The following is a 15324-nucleotide window of genomic DNA, read 5'->3' as shown; positions in this document are numbered from 1 at the left end:
TGGGTATAGGGAATAAGTTGGCACAACAGGTGGCTTTTTGAGTCATCAGTAGATAGTTTTATAAGCTGTGTGAGTGGAGGAAAGTGTTCACAGTCACTACAAAGTGAGAAGAATGGGGGTTTAGGACCAAGCTCTGCTTTATCACCATCCTATCAGAAGAAAAATATTTTATGTAGCAGAGTACCAATAACTTTTCTATACTTATGCTTCCTTTAGTAAAGCTTGTGTCTTCTAGTGTGAAGCATGAGAGGAAACAGGTGGGATTTCTTTTATCTGAGGTTTGCACACAGTCCTATTTCTTCAGTGGCACTGTAAGAAATGTTGTAAATAAAGTTTCTTTCTTCCAAATTGAAGGAAGAATGCCTTTTAAAACTGGTCTTATTACCTGTTTGAATTGATCCAGAGCTCTACAAAATAGAAAATGATTGAATTATTCCTCCCTGAAAAGTGGACTTAAACTAATGATGGGTTCCAGACAGGGTGCTTTAATGTAATTGGCAAGCAGCCATCGTTATGCTCACAGCATGATGATAAATTTAAATGGGAAATACAGAATCAAGGTAAAGGATTTCAGAGGAATTGTGTAGTGGATTTTTCATGGGCTAACAAAATGCTCCACAGTACATATTATTAATTAGGTAAATACATTACATAGAGAAAAATCTGTCTATTATTGAGAAAAAAGTAGCTAGATGGTTTTAAAAAAATCCACTGAACTTTTTACAAGGTATTGCTGTGTTATTCATGTGGTACAAAAAAGAGGTTTTTTCCTGTTTCAGTTATACATGGCAGACATTATTTTAAGTTTATTAGTATTACTACCTTGCAAAACTGTTATATGTGGTTCTGACTAGCCATTCTGTTCATTAATAAGAAACCAGAAATTTGTTCTGTACATTATATACTTCCGTCTTCTTTACACAGCCTATGATTCCCATGGTGCTCACTGAAGGTAACAAAAATTACTTTGTGCTGAATATTGAATATACTAAATATCCATGATATTTAGTTATCAGACTTCTTTTCTTAGATGCATAATATTTAAATGTATTTTAATATACAGTAAAGGTCTCTGACTCTTCTGTGTGCTATGATGAGATGGGCAGAATGCTGTGCAGGATTAGGGCTTGAGGTCAGCAAGTTCTGAGAGCTGGTTTTCCTTTCTTAATGTCTTTATGAAGCTATATAGGGAACTAATATTTTGCTTCAATTTCTTCATCTGTACAATATGGATAGTGAACAGCTGACTAAGAGCACTTTACTTTTCATAGGCTTTTAAGTCAATTGATGTGAAAAGCTTACTGTCTTTCCTCAGATAGGTTCATGTTATATTTTATATGGAATTCATGAGGTTAAAAAAGGACAGTAGTGTGCTCATTTCTCCTACTGTTATATGGGGCTTTGGTGTAGTTGCTGCTCTCTGTTATCATATGTCTCTCCTTTGGAAAGTATCTGAAAACAGATAAATAACTTATTTTCAGAAAAAAGACCTGGAATCACTTATTTCAGTTTCACTTATTTAATGAGTGAGAAGTTTGCCTTATGAGTCAAACCATAAGATATGTGATTTATTCACTGCAAATCTCTGAAAATCCTTTTATTCGTGCTTCTCATGGTAGGGGGTTTGTAACTAGATGATCTTAAGGTCTTTTCCAACCCAAACCATTCTATGATTCTGTAATTCTCATACCATCACTGTGACAATGTGATATTTTTCCCTCAAATTGCCTGGGTGTCTTGCAAGCATTTCCTGAAAGTTCTCAACCCGCTTGAGCAGAATCTTCAGCAATTACGCTTTACTTGTTCTAACAAGATTTCTTCCTCCATAGTAGACCAGGGTTACTCTGCCTGCATTCCTTTACCTCTGTCACATGAAACTAATGCAGTGTAAATATTGCCCTGTTAAGGACCAAGCTGTTCTTATCTAATGTCATTATTTTCCTGTACTGGTGTTATATCCGCTCTTTAGAATTATATTTTCCTTGTACCATGGAGTATAACTTGCATGTTGGATGGCCACCATAACTTTCTGCTATATAGTTCTATGGCCATTTTAGATAGGGTAAATTGGATTTGTCAGCAGCCCTCATAGCACTGTGTTTTGTATTGTGGCTGGAAAGCTGTTGATAACACAGCAGTTATCAACAGTTATCAACCAGCTACTGATGGTCAGTGCTCAGCTCATCTGGGCTGTCTCTCCAGCACTGCCCCTTCGCCAATCGATCTTGGGAGGGGGGACACGGGCAGGACAGGTGACCAAACTGATCAAAGGGAAATCATATGTCTCCCATATCATATGTCTTCTGCTCAGCAATAAAAAGCTAAGAGAAAGGAGGAGGAGGTGAGGGGGCATTCATTATTTACAACATTTGCCTTCTGGAGCAACCAGTATGCGTACTGAAGCCCTGCTCCTGGGAAACGGTTTAAGTGGCTGGGCATTGCCTGCTGGTGGGAAGTAGAGAATATTTGTTCTATGCACAGCCTTTGATACAGTACCTTTATCTTGACTCATCGGGTTTTTTTTTCATCTTGTTTTTTCCTCCCAGTCCTGCTGAGGAAGGGAGTGACAGAGTGGCTTGGTAGGCACCTCGTGTCCAGTCAAGGTAGACCAGCCGTAGTCCTTTTTGTTGCCCAACATGGGGCATAAGGAATTTGTTATAAGTGGTAATGGGCAGGACATGGACTAAACAATGTTAGAGAGTGAAATGAACATGGGGAATTTCAGTTCTTGCAATTGTGGTGAAGGGATGAAGGGTGGATGATGTGTAAATTGTCCAATTTTGTTTGGGGTTCTGATGATGTTTTTGATTTTGGTGTGAGAAAATCTTTTTTTGTTATTGTTAGTGGAATTCGTGAAGATTGTGTGATGAATGTGAATTTTAACGATGAATGTGAATGATAATTCTTAAATACACAATTTACAGAGGCGAGGAGTGGAATGCATTGGGTTTTCATGGCAAGGTTTTGGTAGTGGGGGTGTTTTCTGTGATAAGCTGCTAGAAGCTTCCCCTGTGTCTGATAGAGCCGATGCCAGCAGGCTCCAAGATAGACCCACTACAGGCTGAGGATGAACTCATCAGTGATGGTGGCAGTACCTCTGGGATAATGTAGTTAAGAAGGTGAAAAAACTGCAGTGGAACAGCAGCTGAAGAGAGGAGTGAGGACATGTAAGAGAAATGGATGTGCAGACACCGTTGGTGCAGCCCATGGTGAGGCATCTCTGCCCCTGCAGCCCATGGAGGTCCATGGTGGAGCAGATCTCCACCTGCAGCACATGGAGGACTGCACACCAGAGCAGGGGGATGCCCAAAGGAAACTCTGACCCTGTTGAAAGCCTGTGCTGGATGAGGCTTCTGGCAGAAGCTGTGGCCATGTGGAGAGAGGAACCCATGCTGGAGCAGGCTTCCTGCAGGACTTGTGACCCCATAGGGGACCCACACTGGATCAGTCTGTTCCTGAAAGGCTGCAAACATGGAAGGGGCCCACACTGGAGCAGTTCATTCAAAACTGTAGCCTGTGGGAAGGACTCACACAGGAGAAATCCATGAAGGACTGTCTGCTGTGGGAAGGACCCCAAGCTGGAGCAGGGGAAGAGTGTGAGTAGTCCTTCCCTGGGGAGAAAGGAGCAGAGACAACCTGTGGTGAACTGAACACAACCCCTGTTCCCTGTCCCCATGTGCTGCTTGGGGAAGGAGACAGAGAAAACTGGGAGTCAAGTTAAGCCCAGGAAGAAGGGAGGGTTAAGGGGAAGGTATTCTTAAGATTTGGTTTTTTTTTTTTATTTCTCATTATCCTACTCATATTTCGATTGGTAATAATTAAACTAATTTCCTCAAGTCGAATCTGTTTTGCCCATGACGGTAATGGGTGAGTGATCTCTCCATGTCTTTACCTCAACCCATGAGCTTTCTATTTTCTCTCCTCTGTTCAGCTGAGGAGGGAAGTGATAGAGCAGCTTTGGTGAGTACCTGTTGTCCAGCCAGGGTCAACCCACCACACCATATTTTCCTAATCCTCTCTGCTTTTCCCATCATTTTAGTTTTTTTATTTTCTCCCATGCTCTGATAGGGTGTTGAAATAAAAAGTAACTCCATAGATGAAAGCTTCCTATTGTGATTTTTTTTTAATGGAGATTCAATATTCTAATAATATTAGAGTATGAAGGTTAGAGACCTGTGATCGTTTAAGCAATAATGTTATTGTAATGGCTGGATTCTTCTTCTCAATGCCCCTGAGTTAAGAAGTATGGAAAGAGTAGCAATAATTTTGTTGCTATCTCACACTGGATATGTGTTAGTGAATAGTCTTACATTGACTTTAATAGTATTCCCATATTTATTTATTGGCATAAATGCATTCTTGAACTGTAACATAGTGTATTACAATATATTTTAGGCATGTTTATGTTGTATAAAAATGTTTTTTATGTAGTGATCTGCATTCTGTGTTTTAGTGAAAATTTGAACCTCACGGTTTTGAAATTGTTTACTATTCACAGTGGGGCCACAATTACAGAAACCTCATCATCCATCTAATTTCATAAACCCAGTCAGTCCTGGACAGTTTCTACTGAGAAGTTACCATTATGAAGCCTCCTCAATGCCCCAGTAACCAGTGCTCTCACTACACTGACATACTCGTCAGCTGAATGCCACCATCCGCACTGGAAGTTCTTCAGCTGTTTGGCCTTTTGGAGACTACTGTGGTGCTTAACACATACCTGTCACAGCAGCTTGAGGATTGCACCCATAATATATTTATGTTAGGAACCTCTCTGTTCAGCTTTCTTGCTGAGGCTTCACATGTGGCTTCTTATCCCTGAGTTAGTGCTTATTTCGGCCCTCCATGGAGGACCTGTTTAGCTGACTTTTTTTTCAAATAGAACTCTTACAGTTTATCATGTGTGGCTTCTATTTCTAACAAAAAGTATTACATCATGTGAATGTCATGCATGCAAAACTCGTTGAATTCGTGTCTTTTAGTAACATTATTAAAGTCATTATTAAGCAGAAAATAACAGAAGAAAATATATTTTATGTTTTGGCTGGTAGTCACATGGAATTTTGAACTTATTTTTGTAATTCTTACAAACTTTAGGATTTAAACAGAAATAAGAGAAAGATGTCACGTACTGGAACAGCTATTGCAGAAGTAATATGTACCCAGATGCAAAGATAATTAAATGTCTACATCTTGAAGATTTTTTTTTCTCTTTATGAAGTATTATTTTGAAAGAATATAGCTTTTATCTTGAAATACCTTTAAGAGTTCCAATTCCAGAATTTTTTCTTGAGTTTTCATAGATTTTTTTCTTTTTTTATGTTTCCTTTTTGCCTGTTGCAAAATACGAGTCTAGAGTATACATTTCAAGATAGAAAAAACACAAGAAACTTCTTTCTTTTCCATGTTATCACTTTTAGTTTTGAAGAACAGGAGTGAACTCCTTTCTAGGCTTTACAAGTAGGTTGAGTCTTTTCTGGTGTGTGGGTGTTATTAGTATTTTTAACAGCCTCAGTAGTTACTAGAGAAGATGTTTTAATGCCATAGAACAGTGATTGCTTGTTAGACTCCTACAGTTACTATGAAGCAAGCTGTAAAACCGTCTGGATTACTTGTAAAAAATTGCAAGTGCACAGGCAGGGCTTAACATTTCTTTGTCTTCAGTCTTTCTGGTTGTGATAGAATTAACAGTCTGTTTTTTAATGTCTAAATTATGCCAGTGAAGCCTGTCATAGTAACGTAGTACAAGGCAACATTTTACTGGGAACATTCTCTAACATTTCAGTTTCTAAAACATTAATTTTTGCTGAGTATACTTTATGAAGTATATGTCTTTGGTCTTGCCATGCTGCTGATCAGTGTGTGAGGATATGCTGCTGCAAGTTTGCTATCTTCTGCTGTAACTTTATTGTCTTCAAGGCAATGCCATTTGGCCATTGTGTTCACTTTTAAAGTTCTTCCTCTTCTCCCTGAGTACCCACGTAAGGGTCAAATCCATTTGGCTTGATAATACATGGCATTATATTGCCTAAAGACAGAAGGAAATGTGCTTCAATGGCTATATAGGAAGCCTGGGATACATATGCATGTGAAGCATATAAAGTAGTTGGTGTGAATAATCCCCAAGTGGTTTCCAAAGGTCAGACCTTTAATATTACACCTTCAATTAAAGTAGTTCAGGTACATACCTATGGGTTGAAACAGCTGATAACACAACATACTATTGTTTTCAAAGATAAGGCATAGCATTTCATGGCTCTTTAAGTATTGAGAGAATCTACTGGTCCTTCATGGATATTTTCTATTGCAGTGCACACTAGGAGAAGCATAATTATGTACCTGAAGAGACAAAGGAGATGTATTTCTCAGATTTCCAAGATTCTGATGGAAATTAGTTGCTGCTGATTTTTATCTCTCTCAAGGAGGTCCCAAATGATCCATCAGGACAATCCCTTGGGAGTGTCAGTGGTGGTTGTCATTGTTAACCTGTGTAATGCTGGTGATGCAAATAGCCCACAGCTTGTAGATAATCTCAGTGGGGCAAATAAGGAAGACCTTCACTTGAGGAGGTGTTTCTGGAAGCACATGCAGCCTTGGAAAAAAAAGCTGTCAATAAGTTTTGACTACCTTGACTAATAGCAGGGAGTGGATGATTCATATGGATTTAATGAAAAAGGAAAAAAATCACTGAGGTACAATGTCAGGCTTGTATGAAAATGGTAACATTAAAAATTCTTAAAGGAGGAGAACTGATAAAAATATTAAAAAAAAACCCTGCCAAGGTGTTTGTGTGTAGCAGAAGTGAAGTTATTGAGTTAAATATTTGTCCTCATTCATGGCTTGCGATGTGTATTATTGGCATTCTAGCTGAGTAAAGATACTGTTTTTAAAATTGCTGTGAGGCGTTGAAGAAAAACATTTCTAATTTGTTTTTCAAAGGCGAGTTACTTTTCGAATTCTGATATATGTGCATGTGTTGATGGAGGGATCACTGCTCAATTGTTTCTCTGAATTTAGGAAATGCTGTAAAGCATATAAGCCTTACAGGCACAGCTTCAATAGATCTGCATTTCTCTCAGGAGGAGTACATTTATTTTCACGAAATATTTCATGAAATTTGACAGGTTATGTGGATTGAATGTAAATGGATGTGCATATAAGCTGTTCTCTCTCTGATGGGTAATTAAAGCATAAGACAGAATACTGGAAATAAAAATTTATTATTAAAATAGAGAAGTGACAGGACATTGACAAATGTTTGCTTTTGGACATCTATTTCATTAAGAGATGAAACTATGGAGACCACAACTGTAAGAATGCTTGGTTTGCTTACATGTCTTAATGAAGTATCACCTGAATATAGTTAAAGTTAAGAAAAAAACAGACAAATAGCTGTAGATGATGGTATATGGTTTTGATCATTAGTTTGGTTTGACTAAACTTTTAGAATTGAATTCAATAGAATATGAATTATTTTTCTTTTTTTTTCTTTTTGTTTTTTCTTTTTTTCCGAACAATAATGCCTAGAACCTGGGCTCTTGAAACAAAAAGCATCTTATTATTGATTTTATTTTGTTATTCTATTTGAAAATCCAAAGTTAGAATGTGTCAACAACACATCCTGTTACATCCAAACTACTTCTTTTAAGATACTGTCAAACTAAAGCAAGAGAAGTCTTGTACTTTCAGGGAATAGATCCAGATCAGTTTTGCCGATGCTGTGGTAAATTGGTGAGGAAATGTTATCATTGATCTAATAATTTAAAATGCTTTGCACGTTTGTCCATCTTATTGCTCTAACTCAATATAGAAAGAATCGCATTTATATGCAAGAATCATATTTAATAAGTATCTCTTGCAGTTTTGGCCTGCTTTTCTTGCTTCTCAAATGAAATTTCTGTGCACCTGTTTATCAATGTTATAAAAACTTGATATAAATAATAATGAAAGAAGATTGGTTTCTATTAAGTAAAGAAGATATTTTCCTCTAAAAATAAAAAAGCTAGAAAACTGCATTACTTGATGGACTCCATATGTTCTTTCAGATTTCTTATTTAAGTGGTTGGATAGCGTAGGTTTAAATTAAGCATTCTGAAGTCAAATGATCTGTCTTCCAAGCAGTTCTTTTTTTCTGATAGACCTATTTTAGCTTGAGTTGTACTTTGCTTACAGTGAAGCATTCACCTTCCTTTATTTAGAATATATGTAACGCATAAAATTGTATTAGGCTGAAAATGCATTTATAGTAAAGATTTTTTTTTTAATATCAGCTGTATTCCAAGCTGTCCACAAATCACAGTTATGTCTCTTTCATTTATAAAGCTGTTACCTGTCAGCTAATAAAACTAGGATTATTTTTCTGTCTTCAGCGTTAAATTTCAGGAGGAGAGCAGATGAGACATAAATAGACATTATTTTTTGCTTATGGGCTTCCAAACCGGATAATACTGAGATTTTCAGAATCTATCTTCTGGACCAGTCTTTTCCTGGGGAGGGCCTTCTAATAGATAGAACAGCCAGTAAGAAAAAAATCATTAACTTGTTTTGATTACCAGTATGTTGGAGTTGTGAGTTGTATCTGGTACCTTATATAGTATTTAAAACATGCTGTTAGCATTAAGAAACAAGAGTGGTAGCTATAGAAAAAGCAAATGAGGCAGTTTGGTTGCAAAAGAATGTGGATTTCAGACGTCTGAATTCTGGTAAAATTCTGGGAATGGGGAAGGAATACTTATTAGCAAGATCTTGGCTGAAAAATAAATAAGAAACAAATACAAGTATTTTCTGTGCAAAATTCTAATCTAATACAGTGAAGGTGATTTGCGAATGAGAAAATTTATGTCCTAATATATCTGTTGTTTAGGAAGATTTGCCTTGCTTTACTGACGACTTAGGAAGAAAGTATTTATCTTAGCCAAAGATAATTCTTACATTTAAATGACATTTAAATAAAAAACAATGATAGTGGATCTATTGATCAATCTTAAAACATAATATTTAAACGATTCTAACATTTACTGGTATCAATTCCAGGAGTTTTTAAAATGTATGAAAGAAGTACAAAGGTAGCATCATATTTAATATAGAAAAATGATCATGCTATGTCAAATTGTAGTTTCATAAAGATATTATTGGACATAGTCTTTAAAAATGTAAACTGACTATTAAAATACTTGTTTGGGTTCATTTGTAAGTGTTATTAATTTGAAACACATACCATCTGCATGTAAATCTGTGGTAACCCTTGTTACATACCTAAAACATTAAGCCTTCATCAAGTTAAATAAGACTATGTTAAACTCACCCTCTTAGGGTGTGTATACGTGAAGGTCACATGAAGGTTTGATTGCCACACCAATGGATAGATTTCTTTCACCTTTTCCTGAATCTGCTGAAAGTAGCCTATTAATAAAAACATGTTGGCACACGCTTTGTTATTGGCCAGCATCCCCAACTTGTACCGAGTCCTCAGCAGGCTTGCTGCTAATGTGTGTGCCTTTGCATTTTCAGTGTTGATACTCGCACTAGCTAGGTTGTGCTTTCCTGTGCTGCAGTCCAACATTCTTTTTTGCTGAGGAGTTACACCAGTAATTCTCAAAAATCACTAAGAGGCTTTTTCAGAAGTAGTTCTGCTGAAAGACTGGTATATTAAATAGAGGCAGATGTATACATGAAAATCTTAAAGGCTACTCATTAACAGTTAAGTTGCTCAGTCGTTTGAAAAGTGGCATTATTCCAGGTTTATGGGGAATAAGCAGGTGTAGACAGTGTAAATTACATAAATCAAACAGAAACACAAAGCCTTTTTTAAAAATATTTAATTTAAATTTAGAAGTTAGTTTATTTCTTTAAGCTTTAGAAAGTGTTGAGAGAAAAACAGACTTAAAATTACAGCATTTAGCATTCTGACATTTTCTGTTCATGCATGTTCTTAAGTGCATAAACACTCATTTTATTTTCTTGTAGAGTACATAAACTAAGGCATAGCCCCCAGTAGTTAGGCAATGAATGTTTAAAGCATTTATACATAAAGCTGCCTCAAAGGATGATTAGATGATTATAATGGTACTTACTTTAAGATAGCTAATTAAAAAAAAATCTATTGCTCCCAAGCTTAGTTTTTTGAGTAATGATAATGTATTAGCAACCTCCAAATTCATTAGACAGCTACAATTAAAAAAAACCCCAACCAGTAACAAAAAACCCAAACCCCTGAACTAAAATACAAAACAGAAACCAGAAAACCACAGAAAGGTAAGTATGAAATTCAGGATTTCCTCATGCTGAAGCTTTACTAAATTTCATTTTAATAATTTTCTTTTTTACATACATTTTTGCTCATAAGCAGCTAGTGAGTGCTTTATAAATAGCTCTCTGCTCTCGTGTCATACGTGAACTCCATAATGTTCTGATGTGTTGTATGGAAGTTACACCTGCGACTGCTCACCATTATTTTGGAGGTGGCATGTATCGACGCATCTGTTCCTATTGCCAGCTCCTGTTACAACTTGTGTAGTTGTGAATGCTGCTCTAATTTAAGTCTTTAACTTGCCAGTCTATTGCCACTTCAAGTGCTGCAAAAATAGTGGGATGCATGCACTTGTTGAAAATTGCTGTTTCTTTCTCTCATGTCCCTGTTATAAGAAAATGGAAAAAAAACTTTTTTATTAGTTTTTTAGAGCCAAAGTTTAATCTGTTTATAAAAATTTCTTCAGCTTATTATAAACACTTTACTGACATCATGTCAGTAAGATACACTGAAAAGAGCAAGGGGAAATATAAGTGTTCATGGGTTTTATACCAGGGTACCATACCTGAAAGCTTTGACAGCTTTGCCTTCCCTAAATTAATTAGCAGAATTTCAGATTTCCAATGGACAATTGTTTACTAGGATATGTCTGGTCATGCCAAAATTTCACTACTTATTGAATTTTTCTCACAATTTTAAAAACAGGTTGTGCAAAAATATTGTTCTTTTCCTGTTTACTCTTGTGACAAAGTCAGAGAACAAAACACGTTTTGTGATATTAGAGCACGTCTTTCTGTCTATTCCAAAACCAAACAAAACTAAACAAAATTAGATAATGCTTCAGGAGCAATATTTTTAAATTTCTGATCTTAATTATTTAAACCATGGTGAAAGAAAAAAGGAATAGGAAGGAAATTTATTTTTTTCTTCTTGAAATCAGTATTAGTTTCCTGGTTCATTTTATACAAATATAATATTCCATCTTTCCATTTTGGGATCTAAGAAGCTGATGGTAAAACTCTCACTGATGTCAGTAAGGGCCAGGATATTAAAATAGGGAAAATATATTAGAATGCCTTTTTTCCCAAGAAAATCTGAAGAGCAAGAGAAGCAGTGAAATCCAATGTATAACAGTAATATTGCTTAACTCAGTATGATCACTGATAACTATTTTGTAAAGCTTATATTCTTCTATGCTCAAAAATGTTAGCTGTATCAGCCTAGAAAAGTGATTAAATTTTCCTTTTTTCCTATGATATTCAGAATATTATTATCTATATTGGTGAAAAGAACTCCATAGCTTTATTAAAGCCTCCATATCTGCATTTGTATTTATAATGTTAGAAATGTAACATTGAAACCTGCAAGTTGTGAAGGATAAAAAGTCGTGTATAAATCGGGAAGCTAAATTACTCCTTCCAAGAGGCACTAAAACAGAAAAGCATTCATTGTAAAAGTAATAAAACCTTATGAGTCCCATTTCATTAAAACTACTAGCCAGTTTCCTGATAGAGCTGGATTACTTAGAGGATAAACCAGTGACATTTTATGCCTTGCAGTGGGGTTTATATCTAAGGTGAGGTCTCCTGAAATTAATATAGTCATTAATATGACTACCTGAACTAATCTATTGAATATTTTAACCCGTGGAGTGTCCGCAAACCTTGTCTGAGTATTAATGAAGGTATAGTGACAGACAAGGAAAGAAATAAAAGAGAGCGTAGTGGTGAGGAGAAGACTGCTCTAGATGGAATGGATAATTTGTACAAGCTGTGGTGCATCAAGACTTTATTCTTTGGTTTTGGCATTTATGAATGTAAAGCTTACAAAAAACCTATTCTTTTAAAGACTCTTGCTATCTATAAAGAGCAATATAGGAAAACAAATCTAAAGAAAACTAGGTGTGACAAATGCGCAGTAATTACCCAGAAACTGGGGGCTTGGACTATTAATTAGTCTATATTGAATTTCTTTGCTGTTCATTATGAAACTTAGCAGATAACTGGATATGTTCTACATACTGTTTTGGAATAAAATTGCTTTTCTTTCAATTTAACATGATGTAAACAAGCAAACATAAAACACAGAATTATCATTTAAAACCAATTAAACAATGGATTGAGTGATGTAAAGATTAATTTTCATTTGACCAAAGGTTGGAAAATTTGATCTAAAATCTGGTAAATTGTTGAGTCTATTATAGTTAATTAGTATAATACTCATTTTCTGTTGTCAGAAGATCTTAGAAACCCTCTTCCCTGTCTTTTAATGTATATAGAAACTTTACGTTGTTGTGGTATTAGCCTTCAGAATCTGTCTGTCTGTCAGCCCAGTTTGTGCAAGATGAGTGGTAGCAGTCATCAGATAAAATACAGTTCCGAAGTACATCAGATATTCCATAGGTAATAATGGGATTTCAGTTCCTCCTGTCTGTATCACTTAAAATCACAGTAAATAAGCTCAGACAGTCCCCCTAACAAAGGGACTTTTTATATGTACATCATATGAAGTGTAAAGAGTAAAACTTTGAATTATTTGCCCAAGTAAGTTTTTAAATCTTTTAACAGATGACAGATATTAAATACCAAGTTGTTTTAACAAGTACTGGCTAGAAAAATAGCCTTTTGCAGATAGAAGAAGATTTCTGATTAGGTCATTTCAGTACACGAGTAGTTGTGGTTCATTAAAGAGAAAAGGAAGATATATAAAACTTCTCAGCTGTATTGTTGAACTTAAAATTGGTGACTAAAGTGTAATCTCAGATTTTATTTCCTAATCTGTATCATTAGCTGCTTCAACATGAAAGTAGTGATTATATTCAGTGGTGTTATGTAAAATTCTCTATTTGCATTAGCTGATATTCCAAATTCGAGTCACTTCTTATCAGAGCACACAGCTTTGTGACTACAGCTAACTTCCTTTAATGAATTGAATATAACATTGTGAACATGCTGAAATATAGGTTATTAGGGGTTAAAACTTTTCGTTTCTCTGATGTTATTTTTAATATAATTTCATGTAGATAGATGATTATTGTCATATAAGCCAGCACAGAAGGTCAAGAAAATGGGAAAGATAACCTTATCACATTGTTTGAAAGGTCCCACATACATGCGAAAAAATTTTTAGAGTATTTGTGAAGTGAGAAATTTGTGACGATGTTTTCAAGACACGCATGGTTATAGAAATGCTTCACTACAGAAGTACCCTTTTTGAAAGTTAATCAGCTTAAGGTGAATCAGATTGTACTCTCAAAATTCTGACCTTCTTGGCTTTTGGTTATACGCTGCTAAAGGCAGAAAGCCAGCATAATTTAAAGAGATGCTAGCAATTACATGTTAAAAAGAACAGTGCAGTGACTTATGGCTTAATATTTGATTTGTTCTCTTGAGGATCTAAAGGTTAAAACAGGTTGGCATGAAGTGTAATAGGAAGCTGAAAGCAGTGGATAAAATTTAAAAATCGTATTGAGCAGTTTGGGCTATGAAGTCTGGAATCAATTTTTGGCCAAGGAACTACAATAAAAAAAATAGTTAAAGGGCTATGTATAGTATCTACAGCTGTGAAAAAGAATGGGAGGAGGAATAATTTAGGTATTAAGAGATTTTAAAAAGAAGTATTGCATGATGTCAGGAATTCGATGCTCATCTCAGGGACAAGACTGTCTATGATAACGGTGGGAAAGTGTGATTCTCAGTATCTTGAGAGGCAGGATGCATATCCTTTCCTCCAAGCTGCTTTTCTAGTAATTTCTTGTCCATTACTTAGCCTGTTTTTCTGAATGCTCTAGAGAAAACACTGCGAGGTGCGTTGCTTTTTGTATGTCAAGGCACAGGGCCTGTGCTCTCTTATTTTAGCTGCACATCTTTCATGCCTTAGACAGGCAATGCCCATGAAGGAGTTCCTATCCGAATTCTGTCTTTTACACTGTACAACATTTCTTGCCTCCACTTCAGCCTTGTGCTGTCCAGTACTGAAAGCTGGCAATAAATATGTTCCAGCATGGTCTGTCAATATGCAGGAACTCTTCAGGAGAAGAAAGGGGAGCCAGTTAGGCGACAAGACTGAGATATCTTGTCTTGGCGGTCCAAGACTCTTCCTCTGCCCAAACACTTTGTTTACTGTGATAAGCAATGGTTCAGGAGATGATTGGATATTTGCAAACATTTTGGTATAGAATCTTGGATGTGCATCAGATGTGTAGAAGAAAGCACAAATATTTGTACAAATAAAATTTTTGTGCTGTGCTCTTTAACGAAAAGATTTATCACCTCTAGGCAATGAAAGAACTGTTTATGCATAAAAAATACATAGAGTACTCATAGCATACAGATTTGAGGTTATTTTCTGAAACCTAAGAGAAGTTTTTTTTAAAAACGAAAGATGTGATTTACATAAAAAGATAATAATTTCATATTAGAATTAATTTGCCTATCCTGTCTCATTCGAAGGTAATTTTATTTCTTTATTACAATAATTCAAAATGGTTATGTTTTTATATTTCTAACTGAATTTTTTTTGGAATTTCTCTTCTGCAAGAACTTTTATTCTTTCCTGTTTGAATGAAAACAAATAATGAAATGTTAGAAATGTCTTTTCAATAGAAATTCTTCTTTTCTAAAAAAAATTTATAGCAATTCTGAGATTGATCCTGAGCTATATTTTAGCTTTTATCATCATCTGTGCTATGGATCTATAGTTATGTTTTATGCTGGGGAAGCCACTTATACAGGCAGATGTTGAACAACAAAATGTGAGAAAGGATTGATGTCTTAGCTAGTATTTTAGAGCTGTTTTATTTATTCTAAAAACTGGAGGAGGAAGAGGACATATAGGAAAAATTGCATAGTTGTGTGGTAACTTACTCTGCTAGAGCTGGGCTCCAAATCAGCAGAATTAAAGAACTATTAGGGATATACAAGGAAAAGTCATGGAAACAGAACAGGATGAGTAGATTGTATGTTAAGTAGTGCCAAAACCTACAAGAAAAATATATGGCAACTCTGAGACTGACACCAAAGCTATGATGTTGGTCATCTGAATTGAAAGCCCTCGAAACCATTTTGTTATTTCAG

General features: G+C 35.6%; 1 protein-coding gene across 6 annotated transcripts in view; it reads left to right on the top strand.

The window, feature by feature from the left end:
- IMMP2L (inner mitochondrial membrane peptidase subunit 2) overlaps nucleotides 1-15324 on the top strand; it is a 449643-nt gene that overhangs the window by 131207 nt on the left and 303112 nt on the right. The window contains exon 4 of one of the 6 annotated variants that reach the window (XM_057403705.1): nucleotides 2547-2603. The exons of the other annotated variants lie outside the window; for them this stretch is intronic. Within the exon in view, the coding sequence (XP_057259688.1) occupies nucleotides 2547-2583 (37 nt within the window). The 3' untranslated portion in view covers nucleotides 2584-2603. The remainder of the gene's footprint in view (nucleotides 1-2546; nucleotides 2604-15324) is intronic. 6 annotated transcript variants of the gene reach the window in all.

This window comes from Pezoporus wallicus, unplaced genomic scaffold (assembly GCF_028554395.1).
Source record: "Pezoporus wallicus isolate ANWC-B61680 ecotype Strahan unplaced genomic scaffold, APGP_CSIRO_Pwel_v1 contig_7274, whole genome shotgun sequence".
Classification (NCBI taxonomy): Eukaryota; Metazoa; Chordata; class Aves; order Psittaciformes; family Psittacidae; genus Pezoporus; species Pezoporus wallicus.
The sequence above is the reverse complement of the archived record's forward strand: the minus strand, read 5'-3'. Positions and strand labels throughout refer to the sequence as shown.